This window comes from Cannabis sativa, chromosome 4 (assembly GCF_029168945.1).
Source record: "Cannabis sativa cultivar Pink pepper isolate KNU-18-1 chromosome 4, ASM2916894v1, whole genome shotgun sequence".
NCBI classification, from domain to species: domain Eukaryota; kingdom Viridiplantae; phylum Streptophyta; class Magnoliopsida; order Rosales; family Cannabaceae; genus Cannabis; species Cannabis sativa.
Genome location: NC_083604.1, coordinates 11,299,747 through 11,316,662, shown reverse-complemented (window position 1 = coordinate 11,316,662; position 16,916 = coordinate 11,299,747). Strand labels below are relative to the sequence as shown.

At 31.8% G+C, this 16,916-nt stretch overlaps 2 protein-coding genes and 1 long non-coding RNA gene across 3 annotated transcripts; 1 reads left to right on the top strand and 2 right to left on the bottom strand.

The window, feature by feature from the left end:
* Nucleotides 1-970: 970 nt before the first annotated feature.
* On the bottom strand, nucleotides 971-2,376 carry LOC133036449 (uncharacterized). The gene is made up of 3 exons (XR_009687089.1): nucleotides 2,287-2,376; nucleotides 1,555-1,724; nucleotides 971-1,363 (listed from the first exon to the last, which is right to left on the bottom strand). It is a non-coding gene; the product is annotated as an uncharacterized LOC133036449 (long non-coding RNA).
* Nucleotides 2,377-6,630: 4,254 nt separating this feature from the next.
* Nucleotides 6,631-7,822, top strand: LOC133036448 (uncharacterized). Its single transcript, XM_061113012.1, has 6 exons — nucleotides 6,631-6,742; nucleotides 6,820-6,984; nucleotides 7,063-7,167; nucleotides 7,247-7,319; nucleotides 7,417-7,518; nucleotides 7,632-7,822. Exons 1-6 carry the CDS (start codon nucleotides 6,702-6,704, stop codon nucleotides 7,731-7,733), a joined length of 588 nt encoding a protein of 195 aa, XP_060968995.1. The 5' UTR covers nucleotides 6,631-6,701; the 3' UTR covers nucleotides 7,734-7,822.
* A 4,473-nt stretch (nucleotides 7,823-12,295) lies between these two features.
* On the bottom strand, nucleotides 12,296-13,510 carry LOC115715242 (uncharacterized). The gene is made up of 2 exons (XM_030644081.2): nucleotides 13,209-13,510; nucleotides 12,296-13,116 (listed from the first exon to the last, which is right to left on the bottom strand). Exons 1-2 carry the CDS (start codon nucleotides 13,432-13,434, stop codon nucleotides 12,533-12,535), a joined length of 810 nt encoding a protein of 269 aa, XP_030499941.2. The 5' UTR covers nucleotides 13,435-13,510; the 3' UTR covers nucleotides 12,296-12,532.
* Nucleotides 13,511-16,916: the final 3,406 nt, after the last annotated feature.

Genomic DNA, 16,916 nt, shown 5'->3' with positions numbered 1-16,916 from the left:
ACTACCGTCTTTCTTCTTGACTAACAACACTGGACTCGAGAAGGGGCTGTTGCTGTCTTGTATAATCTTTGTGCCTTACATTTGGCCAATCAATTGCTCAATGTCATCCTTAGTTATCTGGGGGTAACGATACGGTCGCACACTAACTGAGGTTGCGTCCGACCGTAAGGTAATAGCATGATCATGCTATCGAGGTGGTGGTAGAGCCCGGGGTTCAGCAAACACTGCCACATATCGCTGCAACAGAGCAGAGATTACTCCGGAAGGTTCCTCCCCTGCTGCCATAACAATCGTATGGCCTAACTCCACCCAAACACCAATTTTTTTAGATTGCAAGGTCGCCATCAGGGTCTTCAATGAAACTAGTGTTTTGTGAAAGGTGGGATCCCCTTGCAAAACCACCTATTTATTACCGAGATTAAATTCCATGGTGTGCTCTTGCCAATGATGGGTGGTCTTCTATAGAGTATTTAACCATTGTACGCGCAAAATCACATCCGTATTGCCCAAAGGAACACTACAAAAAAAAAAGATATTCAGCTACCACAAATTTGGTAGCAAATAATACATATTTAGTAGCTATTAAACTTTTTGCTACTAACTTTTTTTGGTGGCTACTTCGTACCTAATACTCCGTTGCTCAAAGTTTTTTGCTACCAAGACAATTTGTAGCAAATTTGCTACTAATATTTTTGTAGCAAAAAATATCTAATCTAGTAGCAAAATAATTACTTTGAAAGACTACTAAAACTTTTTTGCTACTACATTTTGGTAGCAAATCACTTTAAAATTGGTAACAAATACAACTTTAGTACTTAAAAATATAATAATTTTGCTACTGAAATTTTGTTGCAAAATAAATTTAAATTAAATTAAATGTGATTTTCCAACCAAGTTTATATTTAATATTTAATTTTAATTATTCCATTAATGCAGAATTTCTAAGTATATATTTATAGAATAATTAAAATAGCAAAACTCATTTTAATAGAATTAATAACTAATATATATATATATACAATTCAACTAGTAAATTGTTGATAATACAAAATCTCTAACATAATTCAAAATATATAACATACACAAATCTATAAAAATCTATTTATGAAGGCATATTTCATCTTAGGCATGAGGACAACGTTTCTTTTGACTAAACTAATATATCTTTCATCTTAGGTCTGCTGCATTATCTCGTGGCTATTTTTAGCAAACTATAATATACCATTTAATCAAAGCATTAGTGACACCCATCTGCTCTTGCTCTAAGATTTCCGCTTGATGACTATGTTGCTTTTTGCCATCTTGGGCTGTTAACTGGATGTTCTTGCCCACTTTGACACATCCTCCAACCTCACCAACTTTCCTGCATCCACAGTGAAAAGTTAATTCTAAGAGTGCTGACAATTGGGGGTAATAAAAAAGGGAGCTAACAGAAGTAATTTGCATGCCGACAAACCACTTCTCATCGGGTACAAACAACTTCACATCAGATTTTAAGGGAAAAGGGGCCACAAAGGGTGCTAAATCTATCTATGGTTGATCCTCTTAATATACCTTCTATGATAATGTCTTATGTTGATAGTGATGCAGAAAGATAATTGTCTTCCTTTTCAAAAAACAACAGTTTCTGAGATTTCAAGGGTACTTCTTGTGCCCTGAACATGTAGCCGTTCAAGGCTCAGACTTACATACTCTTCCATGAAATATGGCATATGATGATCTTCCTGGAAAAAAACAAAAAAGTATCTCATAATCTGATTAGTACATAGAATAAGTCCATTTCTACAAGATTAGAGGAATTCGATAATGGAAAAAAGATTAAGAGAAAAAACAGAGAATTCTAAAAGAAACTTTAATCTAAACATCCATACTAAATGTATCAGCTAGCAACTTTATTACACAAAACAAATACTAGTATAAAAATGGATAGGCATCCTATTGTACTCCACGAATGGTACATCCAATTAATGTGACCAAGCTTAAAATTACAGTGAACAGTACAACACCAATTATATGAACAAGTGAAAAATCATGTCAGTATGTGAATTCAATTGTATTATTAACTGACAATTTTGGCCAAGTCAAGTTGTACAACACAAACGAAACAAAATTACTTGAAACAAACACATCACCCACAAGCAATGATTCCAAAAATGTTTTATAAAACATTAACAATTTTCATGATTATAAGCATACAACATCACATTCGCATAATTAAATTATTAATGAGGAATGACAATATAAGCACTGGTGCACAAACAAATAATGGAGTAAAGCAAAAATTACCATGCTTTTCAATAGATTTTGGCCAGTGCCATAGGCCTAGATGCGAGCTAGCACCCATACCACTCATCACTCTGCAAATTATGCAGTTTCTCCCGAAGCGACTTAGCTTGCGTCCGCATGAGGTTATTCAATCAAGACTAGAAGAACGTGTAAATGAACTTGAGACAAGACTTCGTAATGTAGCCAAAGAAAAATACAAATGATAGAATCAGAACGTAGAAATTGGGGAGAGCTCTCAATCAGTCCACTAAAGTATCCCTCAATGCAAGAAAGTCCTGCTGCTAGAGAAGAATGTGAAAACATGTCTCAACCCTTTGTCATGGCTTTATCAGGGGAAGCTCTTGATGCTTACAATGAGGCTCGTGAAGAACTGATGAAGATGAGCGACTCAGATGAAGAGGAAATACAGTTTTACTTTAATAATAGGAAATACAGTTTGAGCAAAAAAAAATAAGCCTGTATATACAAAACCCACAAAAAGAAGAAAATCTATCATGACAACTAATACAATGGTAGAAATATCCAGCAACAGAATAGGGTTCTCTTCACTAGTATCGCCCCTAAACAAACAACTTAGTATCGAAAGGAACAATTATCATGAATTTCATCGTTCAAAAAATAAAAAATATAAAAAAGACATGTCATAATCAATTCATGAAATTGAAACTTATCATCTTTCTTAAAAAAAGCCCAATTAAAAATATCTGTGGAGAATATATTTAAAAATCTATTAATCTATTTTTAAATTAAAAATTATACCTAAAAATAATTAAAGTGTAGAACATTTTAGTTATAAATTTACCAAAAATTTTGAGAATATTGAATTTAGTTTATCCAAAACTAAAAAATTAAAAAAAAAAACGTATATACAACAAACAATCCGTATACACAGTAATTTAAATTTAAATTTCCAAAATGATAAGTGTCCCACAAAACAAGGTTACAAAATAACAAAATTACAAATAAGTATTTCAAAAATTAAAATTTGAATTTGATTTTAAATATATACCGTGTATATACATTAATTTTTATCATCATTTTTTTTCATTACTCTATTCACAGTTAACGATATTCACTGTATTTTTTTTCTCTCAAAAGAAACTTAATTTACCTCAACAGTCTCAACAAATCTAAAGAGCAATTCAGTGCCATAGTTGTTAAGGTATGAGCTAAATGATATTTGATATATATCATGATTGACATTATAATCTTGCATTGATTAGATTGTTAATTAAAAAATCCCTTCAGGTGTTTCAATTGGTGAGGTGTTTCAAAGAATTTCAAAAAGGATACAAGGAGTCAGTACACACAAACAGGTTTGAATAAATTTCTATACTATTTCACTAAAACAATATGCATTGAAATCAACTAGAAAATATAGAATTGACATGGATTAATTATCTTCGTTTTCGAATCTGTATAGTTGTTCTTTGTTGGGCTAATGAATTTACAATCTTCTAAATTAGAAATAACATGAACAGAGATAAAAATAAATATTAAAATCTGAATCATATATTTAAATAAAACATGCCTCAATAAACAATTAACAATCATCATGAACCTTGGAAATTTTTCATCAATCAAGATACTAAAAATATATCTCAATAAAACTCAAAAGGATGATGGAAATATAATATTCTTACAGAGGAGAAGTATTCAGCTTCGTGATTAAGCCTATTAAACCCTCCAAATAATGAGTCGTCTGAATCCAATACAATCTGGATGAAAGAAAGAAAAAAGAAGTCAGAGCCACAGATCAACAAGGTTATATAGTTTATATAATTAAAGAGAAAGATCAAAAGATCATGTTAGAGTAAAAGAAAAAGGGAAAAAAATGTTATGAAGCCTTCCTCTCTGCCTTAAATACTCGGCTCTTTGTCTCCTTGCCTGATAATCATAGAAAGAGAACTTTTAGAAAATATGCATATAACACAAGCAACACAGTATCAACAAATAAAATGCAGATATAGATTGACAGTAGAACAAATTATTACTCTTTGTAGCCGATCTTCCAACTGATCCCTCATTCTCCGCCTCTCAATCTCACGTTGATGAGAGACAGACTTAGCAACACGATGCACCCACAGCCACTGTCCCCACCGCCAAATCTCTTGAACTCTCCATATTTCGTGCTGCCGTTCTTCGCCGAAGTCGAACAGAGCAGAACGAGCACTGCCTGAGGTGCCGTTCTTCGCCGAAGTCGAACAGAGTAGAACGAGAGGGATCGAACAGAGCAGAACGAGAGGGAGAGACTGAGATCGATTTTAGGGTTGATACTGAGATCGATTTTAGACTGAGAGCTGCCGTTCTTCGGCGAAGTCGAACAAAGGAAAATGTCGAGCAGTTTAAGGTTGATACAGTTGCTCTTTGATATTGCGTATATTTGCAGCTGTATATACTCTTTTTTATTGTTATTATTATTATTATTATTATTATTATTATTATTATTATTATTATTATTATTATTATTATTATTATTAGCCTACCAAAATTAATTAAATGTAATCTATTTTAAAAAATATTTTTTTAACAAAAAATAAATTGAGTGACATTATTTTTAAAAAATATAATATGTTTTATTTTTAAATGACAAATGTAATTAATTACTAAAAAAATTAGAGTATCATAACTTTTAATTTTCAAAAATAGTAGCAATTAAGTATATATATCTGAAACAAAAATTAGTATTATATTCTTTATACTTAGTTGTGTAGCACTTATTTTTGAGTTGAAACTATATATAAACCATAAATTATCAATTATAAATATAAATATGAATTTATTTATACACTTCAACAATAAATAAGAAATATTAGATCGTCACTTTAGTTGTGCCAATAAAATTTATACACTATGGTGCCGTTTGGTAACAATTATGTTTTTTAATTTTTAAATTACAAAAATGAGGTAGAATTTTTGTTTTTAAAATTTTGTTTCTAAAAAACAAAAATGTTTTCTATAACCACTATTGTTTTTTAATTTTAAAAGCTGAAAACAAAAGTGTGTTCTGTAAAATTTATTTTTATTTTGTTTTTTGATTTTATTTAAGTCGGGTCTGGGTCCGGGTCTGGATCGGGTGCTAGGTTCGGTACCAGGGCTAGGGCCGAGTTTGGGTCTGAGTCGGAGTTTAAAACATTGATTAAAAGAATTGTTTAAAAAAATAGTAAAAGTGACTTTTTTGTTTTTAAAATTTTAATTTTCAATTAAAAATATTGAAAAGTAAAAACAGTTTTATAGAATATGTTTTTGAAAAATATTTTGACTTTTCTAATTTTAAAAACAGAAAAGTGATTAAAAAAGTGTTACCAAACGGCACCTATAATTATTAATAACTAAAGAATATTTGATAGGATTTTTTTACTTTTACACTTGAAAATAATTTTTTTTGTATCTTCACATAATTTCACATAGAAACCCTCATAGTAATTGAACAACCTAAATCGTAACAAAAATTCACATATAAACTACCAGAGCAACCCAAACAAAAAAATCATATTATTTGGTGGAACAAAATCCTTTATTCAATACTTACATGAAGAGGTAGTATTTTTTTTTTCGTATAATAGCATTAAAATATTATTATATTTTAATTTTATTTATTATTTAAATGTATTACAGAAATCAAAACAAAACATAGGTGATGAAGTACAACAACAAACTATGAAGTGTGGAGAGATCGAAATGTTTCGAAAAACTCATTATACGATTGAGAATGGATGGATCAATGAAATAGCCAAGGAAAAATATGTATGTTAACTTTAAAAGTTAATAATTTTATTTAATCGTTTTTGTAAAAGTAATAAATCATTATTTTATTGTTATTGTAGAATGAAATGGTTGAGTTGCGACGAGACAAACTTATTCAATTTGAAGATGGCTTGCTACTAGTAGTTGATGAGGCTGCTATATATAGGCAGGTGTTAGGTGAAGGAAAATACGGTTGGTTACGAGGTTTAGGTCCTACACCTGGAAAAAAGATCTCAGTGGAATTATCATCCAAACATAAAGAGATTGAAGAAGAACGTTTGGACAAATTAGAGAAAATCATTGAAGATCTAAGGAAGGATCAAGATAATAATGTTGCAAGAATCGTTCAAGAGAATATGAAAATATTCTATGAATCACAACAAGGCAGATTATTAGAGGAACGATCATCAGAGTCACCAATCAGAATTCCATCAATGGTTTTATTAGAACATAAACCCACTAAATCGTCCTCAAATTTAGAAGAAGTGCGAGATTCTCCAATTAAATTTGAGATTCCTAAGGACACTCCAAAGGGTGTAAAAGCTGCATTACTAGCTGTTCGATTTATACAAGCTTCACACACTTTTTCCATGGTCATGGACCCAGAAATTTTGGATAATGATGAATATTTACATATTTCACCTATTGATGTAATTCATCTAGGCACTATGAAACGGATTGGAGCTGCTTGCATAGTATTTTACATTAGGTAAAAAATTTATCTTTAAATTACACTTAATGCACTAAATAATATTTTTTCCTTATTAATCTAATTGTAATATTTAGGATCTTACATGAAAAGTTGGTGAAGGCAAATCGAGCACAATATTTTCGTTTCTTTCATCCAATTTTAGCTTTGGATTCATGTCAAGCACAAAATGCAATGACAATGGCAGATCGCATGGAAGGAACAGAAGCAGGACAATTTTGGTTGCTTTCTGTTAATACTGGGTAAGAATTATTTAGTTAACTATTTATGTTATCAATATATTTGACTTACATATAATATCTTACTTTGGTGGTCAACAGAGACCATTGGATGCTAGCAATTATTGATGTATTGCGTGAAACATGTTATTGGCTTGACTCAATTGGATTACCCCCGCCTAATAAAATTAAATCTCTAATGGCAATGTAAGTTAAATAATATTATGGTTTAGTCTAATTTAATTTTTATTTTTTAAATTATTTTAATATTTCTTTTGTTTATTAGGACTTTTGATTACTACAATGCTTCCAGTAATAGGCAGCCAAAAAAGTCTGGCATTACATGGAAATCTATAAAAGTAAGTTGTAAAATAAAATTACATTAATATAACAATATAGTAATTATTCTATAAATTTTAAAATATTTATGTGTTTTTATTTCATAAATATGTGCAGTGTCCTCAACAAATATCGGATTTTGAGTGTGGATATTATGTAATGAGATACATGCGTGAATTTTGCATGAATTCTAGACCTATCAATTGGCTAACCACTCAAGTAAGTTATATATATATATATATATATTTGGGGTATATGCACTATGATAAAATATTTTTCTATTTTATTATAAATACTACTATATGAACTAATACTTACCTTACTCATTGCAGTGGAATGGGAAAAAAACTTATACAAAACAAGAAATTGATGAAATTCGTTTGGAATGGGCTGACCAATTTTTAGAAGAAATTACAGAAGATGGAGTGCTTTAATTGAGTGATCACAATAAAAGAAACATTGTTATTGTGTTATGCAAACCTTTCAGTTTATTAATTTGTTTTAAGGTAGTAAGTGCTTGTTTTTTTTCCCTAAGATGCTTTTATCTATGCTGGTTTCTTTGAAATTTTTACTGAAGCTTATTAGAGGGTCCATCTAGTATCTTTGTTTCAACAAAGTTATATATATCCTATATGACTTATGTAGTTGTTTATTACATTATTTTTCTTTCAATTTTTTATATGGCGTTTATAATTTTTTAAATTTAGTTTATCTTGTTCATTTATTATAAATTTAATTATTTCTTTTTACCTTTCTTTAATATTAGAACAAAATATAATTTATATACATATTGTTTTTTAAGAAAATATAGATTAATTTTTTTAATTTGGAGCACAAGTACAGATTTAATTATGTTTTTATGTTTACTATTCTTACATATATAATATATTATATTCTACATTTATTAATTAGTAATACATATAAAACACTTTAACTAGAAATATTTATTTGCTAGTGTAAAAATATGATATAATTTAGTAGCAATAAATTTATAATTGCAATAAATTCTAATAATATACACAAAATGCATCAACTTTATATTTTACGCCAATATAAAATTTTAGCTACAAAAAATACTAGTAGCTAAAAGTATTCATATGCCACCAAAATTTTTAGTAACAAGCATATTTAGTGTCATTTTGATTAAAACTCATTTTGCTACTAAAATTTAGTAGCAAATTTTTATTTAGTGCTCAAAATGTTAGCTACCAAAGATAATTGTAGCTAAAAATATAAATTTGCTACTAAAATATTTGGTAGGAAACTCATATAGTATTTTTTTATTAGAACTTGCTACAAAATCATTTTGCTACGAAAATTTAGTAACTAATATTAATTAACTGCTACCAACTATATTTGGTAGCTAAAATTTTGTTGCTAAAAAGTTGGTTTCTTGTAGTGGAAGTGGAAGGAAGTCATCCACAATATTAATGCTTTGCAATGTCAAAGGAACTCCTCGGCAAACCCGCGTGCCTTTGATCGCTTGCCCACTGCCAAGATGAACCCCGTAAGCTTCCGTGCTTGTAATTGGAAGTCCCAATTTGGTGGCCAGGTCCTTCGTAACAAAATTTTGGGTTGCCCCGCTATCAACTAACACTACTACGTCGTGTCCGTGGATAGACCCCAACATCTTCATTGTCTTTGGAGGAGTTAAACCCACCACTGAATGTAAAGACACTTCAACAGTTTGGGCTTCTGTCGGGAGTCCAACCATCTCGGAAATAAAATCGTTCGGAGGCTCTTCTTGGGCTTAATCTTGAACCACAACCACCACTAATTCAGCCTCCTTGCATTCATGTCCCCGAAACCAGCGTCCATCGCACTTGAAACAAACACCCCTTTCTTTTTTTTCTCTCAGTTCAACCTCCGTGAACCGTTTGAAGCTAGTCGGAAAAGATGAAGATGAAGTCGAGGTTGATTTACTGTGAACAGTCGTGGTAGAGTAAGTGGGTGAAGGGGTCACGTAAGGAACCCGTGACTCAAGGATAATTAAAGGATTGGGCCGGATGGTAAATGGTTTATTCGGTCCAACTCTATGATTCCTCACTAAAGCCTGATTTGCTTCAATAGACTCAGACAACTCCATGGCCCTAATTAAACCATTGGGATGCAAAAGGCGTAATGGGCCTTGTATCTCCATCTTCAACCCATTAACAAACACCGCCTGTAAACCTTGATCACCCATCGTCCCCATAGTAGCTGCGAGAGACTCAAATTTCTGGCAATAGTCTTGCACGGATTCGGTTTGACGGAGAGAGAAAAATCGATCATAGATTGATCCTTCGTGAGCAAATTGGAATCGACGAATGAGCATCACCTTCAACTCTTCCCATGACCCAACGGTGTGCCGTGAGTTTTCCCATCAGAACCAGTTAAGAGCTGCTCCCTCCAGGCACATTATAGCAGCATCCAATTGCTCCGCCGGCAACAAGCGTTGCAATTCGAAATACCGGTCAGCTCTGTACGTCCACTCGTCAGGGTTTCTAGCCCGAAACTCCGATCGCCTACCTCCTTCTCCATCTCTTCTGTTCGAACCCACCACCTCTGGTGATGATGGCCGCTCGTTGACCGATCGTCAACCAGAACTCTACAACGGTCCCTGACTCTCTCGGAGAGAGCACATCTCATCGGCCATTCTCGCTTGGCCATTCAAACACAATTTGATTTGCTCCGCCAGTCCCGAAACTGTACGTTCTTGTGATTCCTTGAACTCTCCAAGGATGGATTTAATAGTATGTATATCATTCTTCATGCTGTCCAATCACTCTTCAATTCCTTCAACTTTTTTCTCCATCCTTGTCGACGGCATTTACCAGATGCGGCTGCTTTGATACCAATTGATGAGCACCTGCTGCAACTTCCAACAACCAGCAACAATAACAGTAAACACATAAGGATATAGGTAATGTGGGAGCTGTTATTGAATAAAATAGAAAAGGAGACAATTCCCCACACAAGGCAGAGAGCCAAGGAAGCTCTCCCCTGATGCAGAAGAGAATTATCTCTTTACAAATTGCATACCCAATCCAAACACTCACCCTCAATACAAAAGGCAGCTCACCACTAATAACATTTACAAAAATACTTCTTCCTATGCCAACTCATCATTGGTTTTACATTGTTTACCCCTTCTAGTATAAGTGAACCTAATTGGAGGCTTGGGATGCGCATCAATTTGTTACATGTATTATATCGTATTATATAAGCGTACAAACATATAATTTAATAATAAAAAGTATTGATATTATTATTCTTTTTTTATCAAGAAAGAAGTTTTCATCAATCACTTGAACAATTACATCAAACACCAAGACAGCAAGGCAAACCGCCCCTGCCTCAAGTTTTCAACCGACTATAAATTTTGAGTAAATACATTTGATCATTAGTACTCATTTTCCTCTTAGTATAGCTATGCAATCTAAACAACAATAGATTTTTTTATTTCAGCAACTAATCTAGCTGTTGAATGAGAAAAGTTCTCATAGATACACTTGTTCTTGTTCCTCCAAATCTCATAGACTGTAGCAGCCAGAACGAAGTTAGAAACTGCTGCAACAAGGCCTTTCCCTTTGTTGTTCAACCACTCTGTCCAGCCATTGTATCTGCTAGGCCAAGGGATAGCACCAAGCCAACAAACCAGTTGGTTAAAAACCTGAGAAGACAGATTACAATCGAAAAATAAATGGCAGTGGCTTTCACGATCAAGCTCACACACTGGGCAATTCAAGTTTTCAACAAAAAGATTAAGTTTGGGAAGATAGTCTCGGGTAAGAAAGTGATTATTCAATGCTTGCTAAAGAATAAATCTATGCTTTGAGACACTTAAATGACACCATACATTCTTTTGATAATCAACTTTTTGTTGCTGCAGTAAGCTATTATAGAGTTTTGTAGCTCTAAATTTCCCAAACACACATGCAGCAGCAATATCTCCCCTACAAAAAGTTTGTTTTAAGTCTACAAAGCTTCCTCCAATACCAACTTGTTATAGGATATAATCAATAGTCTTAAAAATTCAAGAAAAAAAATTACTAATTATTCTTTTATATATTATATTACAACCCACTAAGATTATTCCTAGTTTGTTTAACATAATTTTGAAAGAAACTTTCAAAACCTTAAATTTGCTATTTTTTTTTAAAGAAAAACAAAAAAAAATAGTATATTTGAATATATTTTTGTATTTTTCTTTAAACATTTTTGTAGGTAATTATGTGAAATATAGTTTTTTTTTATTTATTTTTTTTATTTTTGACTTTGTACATTTTTCTTTATAGCTTTTTCTATATTTTCATACTTTTGAGACTTTTCCATATTCTAAATTTTAGAAATTGATGCTGTTAATTGATTGCTATACAACATCAATTACCACTATAATTTTTAAAATACCTAATTTGATATTAGTAACTCGTTACTAATAATTAGTTATGGTAAAAAAAAACTAAAGTATGGAAATTTTCCATAAAAATGTAACAAAAACAGAAAGGCAAAAAAAAAAAAAATAATCATATTTTTGTGGCATTATTTCTTTTTTATTTATATTTATAAAACCAAAATTGAAACTCCCATATTTTGCTGAATTCTCCCCTTTTGTTTCTTTTCTATTCTTTTCTATCCTATTGTCTAAAAATTAAAGTTTTACCAAATTTTCAATTTCTTTTTTGTAAATTAATTGTCATGAATTTTTCGCTGTGCGTGAGGTAGCAGAAATTTGCTTTTAACAATTCTCAGGACAACTGTAGAGGTTGAATTTATTTGTCAAAAAATAATTATGGGCAGCAAAAGTTGCTAAGGACAAATATATTCACAATAGTTTTTTTTTTCCTAATATGAATAACCCCAAAACAAGCTACGCAAGTGCAAAGAAACTATTGTCATAAGCTTAATTGATTATGTTTTGTACTGAGTAACATGTGAAAAGAAGAAAAAAAAAATATATCTTTGGGGATTGAAGGATCAACAAGGTAAGATGAAACATGTTTTAGCAGTAGCAGGATGAGTAAAATGCTTCATTATACTTTGTAATTAAATATAATTTGTACACAAATTTATTACCAACCATAATAACAAAATGGAGTATATGCTTATACAGTTTGTTAATAAGCATAAATCAACAATTATCCCAGCACTACTCACAAATCATAATAATAAACAGTTGAAAATAATTATTTTGGAAAATAATATAGAGAACAAAACAATAATAATAATAATGAGAATGATAATGATTTTAATACTAAGGGTTTTGGTTCTGATGTCTATCTGGAGGTGATGGAGAAAAATATGGTATCCAAGTTGTGGGATCTGTAAGACTAAATGCAGGCGGTGAAGGCGAAGGTGGCGGCGAAAACAGAGATGGGGAATCTTGGAATGGCCATGGCCATGGCAATGTTGGAAAAGGTAATGGGGGAAAGTTGAATTGAGGTAAAGGTGGCCATGGGAGAAAACACTTGGAAGAGTATACTAAGTCTTCTTCTTTCTTTCTAACTCCACATAAGGTATTGTTCCTCTTAGATGGCCTATAACTCAGAGCATTTAAGCTGTATATACAGAGATTATCTTGTTCTGATTTGATTGATATCTCATCTGATGAGGTTCTTAAAACAGGCACATTGCATGGCTGAGATGAGCTCCCAATGAGACTTGCTTGGCACATTGACACCATTGACAAACCATTCAAACAGCTGACCCCATCAACTGATGGTATGTCCAATTTGTATACTCCATATTTATCTGTGGTTGTGTTAGCTAAGAAGTTCACTTGTGATGCTGATTTAGGTGAGTTTACTTTGAACTTGCATTTTATTTGAACATAAACACCTGATCATTTTCAAAACAAAACCAAAATAAATAAATAAACCATTAGTTTGACTATCTATGATTAATACATAACAAACTAGTATGTATATTACCTGGAAGGAAGTAGCTGTGTTTAGTGAAAGCATTTTTTGAGCAAGTATCACAATAAACAGCTCCTACAACTGTGATTCGAGTGGCATAATGTGTAGTTGATGATCGAGCTTGTCTAGCTAGTGATTGTGAAAACAATGATGCTGTAACAAGAAGAGCAAAGAAAATAATTGAATCCATGAGTTGTTTGTGTGTGTGAGTATGTGTGTTTTGAATATAAGAAGACATTTTCTGTGTACACACCACCTAATAGAGCCCGTGAGTTTTTGCCGGGTAGGACCAACCAACCAACCAAGCCAACTGTGTGTAATCAGAGAGGTGAAATTATTTTATTTTTTTTTTCACTACAAAACAAAGACATGTGAAGAACCCTTTTGGCTGATTGTTAGTGTAAAGGGATATAGAAGGATTTGATTCTGAAGTACATTCAATTTTTTTTTTAATTATTATTTTGTGATTATCTAGAGATGGAAAGAAAAACTTTCAAGGCTTTCCCATTTCATTTTCCTTTCTTTCTTTCATTGACTAATACAGTCCCAAAATCTAGTGACTACTAGACGATTGACAAGTGCAAGTGCAATCAAGGCCATATTTGTAACTCAACTCTCTCCTCTCCTCTGGAAGATCAGAGAGGGAGAGAGCATCATTGGTAATGGGTTTGCTCAATCGGTTACTTTGATTTGAACTGCAACTAATCTTGTGGTCTGTTTTTGGCCTGTTTTGATATTAAAAGTTATTATATGCTATCATTTAATCTTTTCCCAGGTAGTGAACACGAGGAGTTCTATAGCTTCATCATCTTCGTCCAGGTGGTGGTGAATTTTTTTTTTTTTTCACAAGAATAATTATACAAAAACAAAGTTTGGGAAATAAATGAAATTAACGTATGTCCTAGGGATGGCGGGGAATTAGCGGGGAGTGCTCTCCCCGTCCCCATCCCCGTTAAGGATTTTAATCCCCATCCCCGCTTATTCCTCATCGGGGACGGGGCGGGGAATCCCCTAATAGGGCGGGGACGGGACGGGGAATCCCCTATTGTAAAATAAATTTTATTTTAAAAATTTAAATGTATAAAATTATTAAATTACATAAAAGATAAAATATTACATATTATTTACTATTCAATATAGTAATTATTATATAAAAACACAACTTCAATAATTGTAAAAATGATATTAATATACTAAAAAAATACAAACGCATATATAAAATATAAACTATTAATAAAAAAATAATTAATAAATCAAACGGGTCCCCGTCGTGGCGGGGAGTGTCATCCCCGTCCCCGTCCCCGCCCCGTTTAACATTCGGGGACAAAATTTGATCCCCGTCCCCGCCCTATTCCCCATTAAGACGGGGAATCCCCGCCCCATTAGGGGCAGGTCCCCGCGAGGCCCCATCCCCATGGGGAAAATGTGCATCCCTAGTATGTCCATTAACATTCATTCAAAAAAAAGTATATTGAAAATTATTTCTTTTATTTATCAATTAATTAAGGTGCCATTTGGTAACACTTTTGTTTTTTAATTTTTTAATCACAAAATGAAAGTAAAATTTTTGTTTTTAAAAAATTTGTTTTTGAAAAACAAAAATGCGTTCTGTAACCACTTTTGTTTTTCAATTTTAAAAATAGAAAACAAAAGTGTGTTCTATAAAGTTTATTTTTATTTTTATTTTTTGATTTTATTTAAGTCGGGTCTAGGTCCGGGGTCGGATTCGGGTTCAAGTCAAAAGTCGGGTTTAGCACCAGGGCCGTAGGGAGGGGATTTGGGTCCAGGTGTGGTCCTAATCTAAAAGATTGATTAAGAAAAAAAACTGTTTAAAAAAATATTGAAAGTGATTCTTTTTGTTTTTAAAATTTTGATTTCTAATTATAAAATTGAAAAGTAAAAACAGTTTTATAGAACATGTTTTTGAAAAATATTTTCACTTTTCTACTTTTAAAAACAGAAAACTGATTAAAAAAGTGTTACTAAACGCTACCTAAATTTACCTCTAATTTATATTTAATTGAAACATACCTCTTTATATATGTATTGTACTCAAAATATGTTGACACATAAAAGAGTCAAATGAAGAGTATATTGAAGTGACAGAGGTAAAATTGGTAAAGGGTTTAAAAAAAATATAAAAATGATACTTTATAAAAAAAGTAAAAATAAAAAAAGATAATATAAAAGATATATAGTGTAATTTCAAAAAAAAAAAAAAAAGTATGTCCATTAATAGGTCAGCCTTGAGATTGGTTGGGCCTTAAAAGAAAAAAAAAATATTCGGCTTTTTATTTTAAAAAAATATGTTGTATTTTTAAAACCTACTATACTTTTAAATGAAAAATTATATTTTAGATGCCTGGGTTGGATGTGTCCTAGTCCCGCCTTAGCCCAGAACCATGACATTAACATTATTTGGAGAGTTCAAAGAAATTAGGATAAAAAGTCAAAAGGAGAGAAAGAGAAAATGATGTATGACTTCATAATTAAAAAATTGTTTTCATACTTTTAAAATAAAAAAATTATTTTTAAAAATTAATAGGATCGTTTGACTAAATTTTTTAATAGCAGTTTTATGAAAATTGAGTTTAAAAAAACCAAAAAAAAAAATCAAAAATATTGTTCTTTATTTCAAAAACAAATTTATTTTTTGTTACTCGAAAATTGTTTTTTTTTTTTACATTTTCTCTTACTTACCTAGGTTCGAGGTTTGGGGTCGAGTCCAAGTTCGGAGTCCAGGGTCGGGCTGGGTTATTCAAATTTAATTAAATAGCAAACTTGAAATGTAAAGAGCTTAGGGATAGAAATTACAAACTCTCAATTTTTACAAGGTTCGGTAGAACTAAACCACCTACATCCTTAGTCTTCAAACCTATGGACCTAGCTTTGAGTTCAATTATCGAGCCAATTTAACGGGCTTGACTAACCCTTACATTTGGAGAATTTTTCACCAAGGTATTTCCCAAACCTCTCACAATAGTTTTCTTCAAGGAATATTGACCTTATTGGATTGTTAAAGTGTCGATATCAACAACCGAGTTGTTTTTCCACCGGTGCCAACTTTACCTCAACGAATAGTTTTTCAAAGGACTATAAACCTCTTCGGATTTTTGAATTGCCAATCTCACTCTCAGATTGTTGTAGTGACAATCCACTTTACTTAGGTTGTTTACAAAACCAATGTCAACCTCACTTACAACCGAGTAATTTTCTATCGGTGCCAACCTCACCTCTCAATACAATGGATATGTAATTTTGAAATACAAAGAAAACTCTCTCTAATAAGATGAAATACAATATGAAATCCTAGAGAGAATTTCAAGAACATTAGAGAAGATAAGGACGAGTTTGGCTCAAGTGTGTGTGGTTAGTGTGTTTATGAAAAGATGATAATTCTTTAGCTTAAAACACTTAGAATGATATATAAGATAAAAAGAAACTCAACCAACCTTAGTTTTTGTGAGAAAAATCAGTTTATAAAGAGCCCATGAAGAAACGGTTTGTTTTTAGGATTCATATCAGAGTCACAGCGAAAGTACAAATTGGATTTAGGTTTAAAAAATTATTTTGTTAAATCTGATATGAACCTTAAAGCCCAAATCTCAACACAATATTATATAATCTAAATCCAACTAATTAGAATAGAAAATTACCTCTTGTTACCTATCAAGATTTCCTTACAACTTATCGTATAAAAATTCGAACATCCAATCCAAC

Excerpts from the sequence above, each read along its gene's own strand:
- LOC133036448 (XM_061113012.1), top strand. The coding sequence starts at position 6,702 with ATGAAACGGATTGGAGCTGCTTGCATAGTATTTTACATTAG. Across the intron at positions 6,743-6,819 it reads TGCATAGTATTTTACATTAG|GATCTTACATGAAAAGTTGG; the intron begins GTAAAAAATTTA and ends TGTAATATTTAG. Across the intron at positions 7,168-7,246 it reads ATTAAATCTCTAATGGCAAT|GACTTTTGATTACTACAATG; the intron begins GTAAGTTAAATA and ends TTTGTTTATTAG.
- LOC115715242 (XM_030644081.2), bottom strand. The coding sequence starts at position 13,434 with ATGTCTTCTTATATTCAAAACACACATACTCACACACACAAACAACTC. Across the intron at positions 13,117-13,208 it reads ACACAGCTACTTCCTTCCAG|GTGTTTATGTTCAAATAAAA; the intron begins GTAATATACATA and ends GAAAATGATCAG.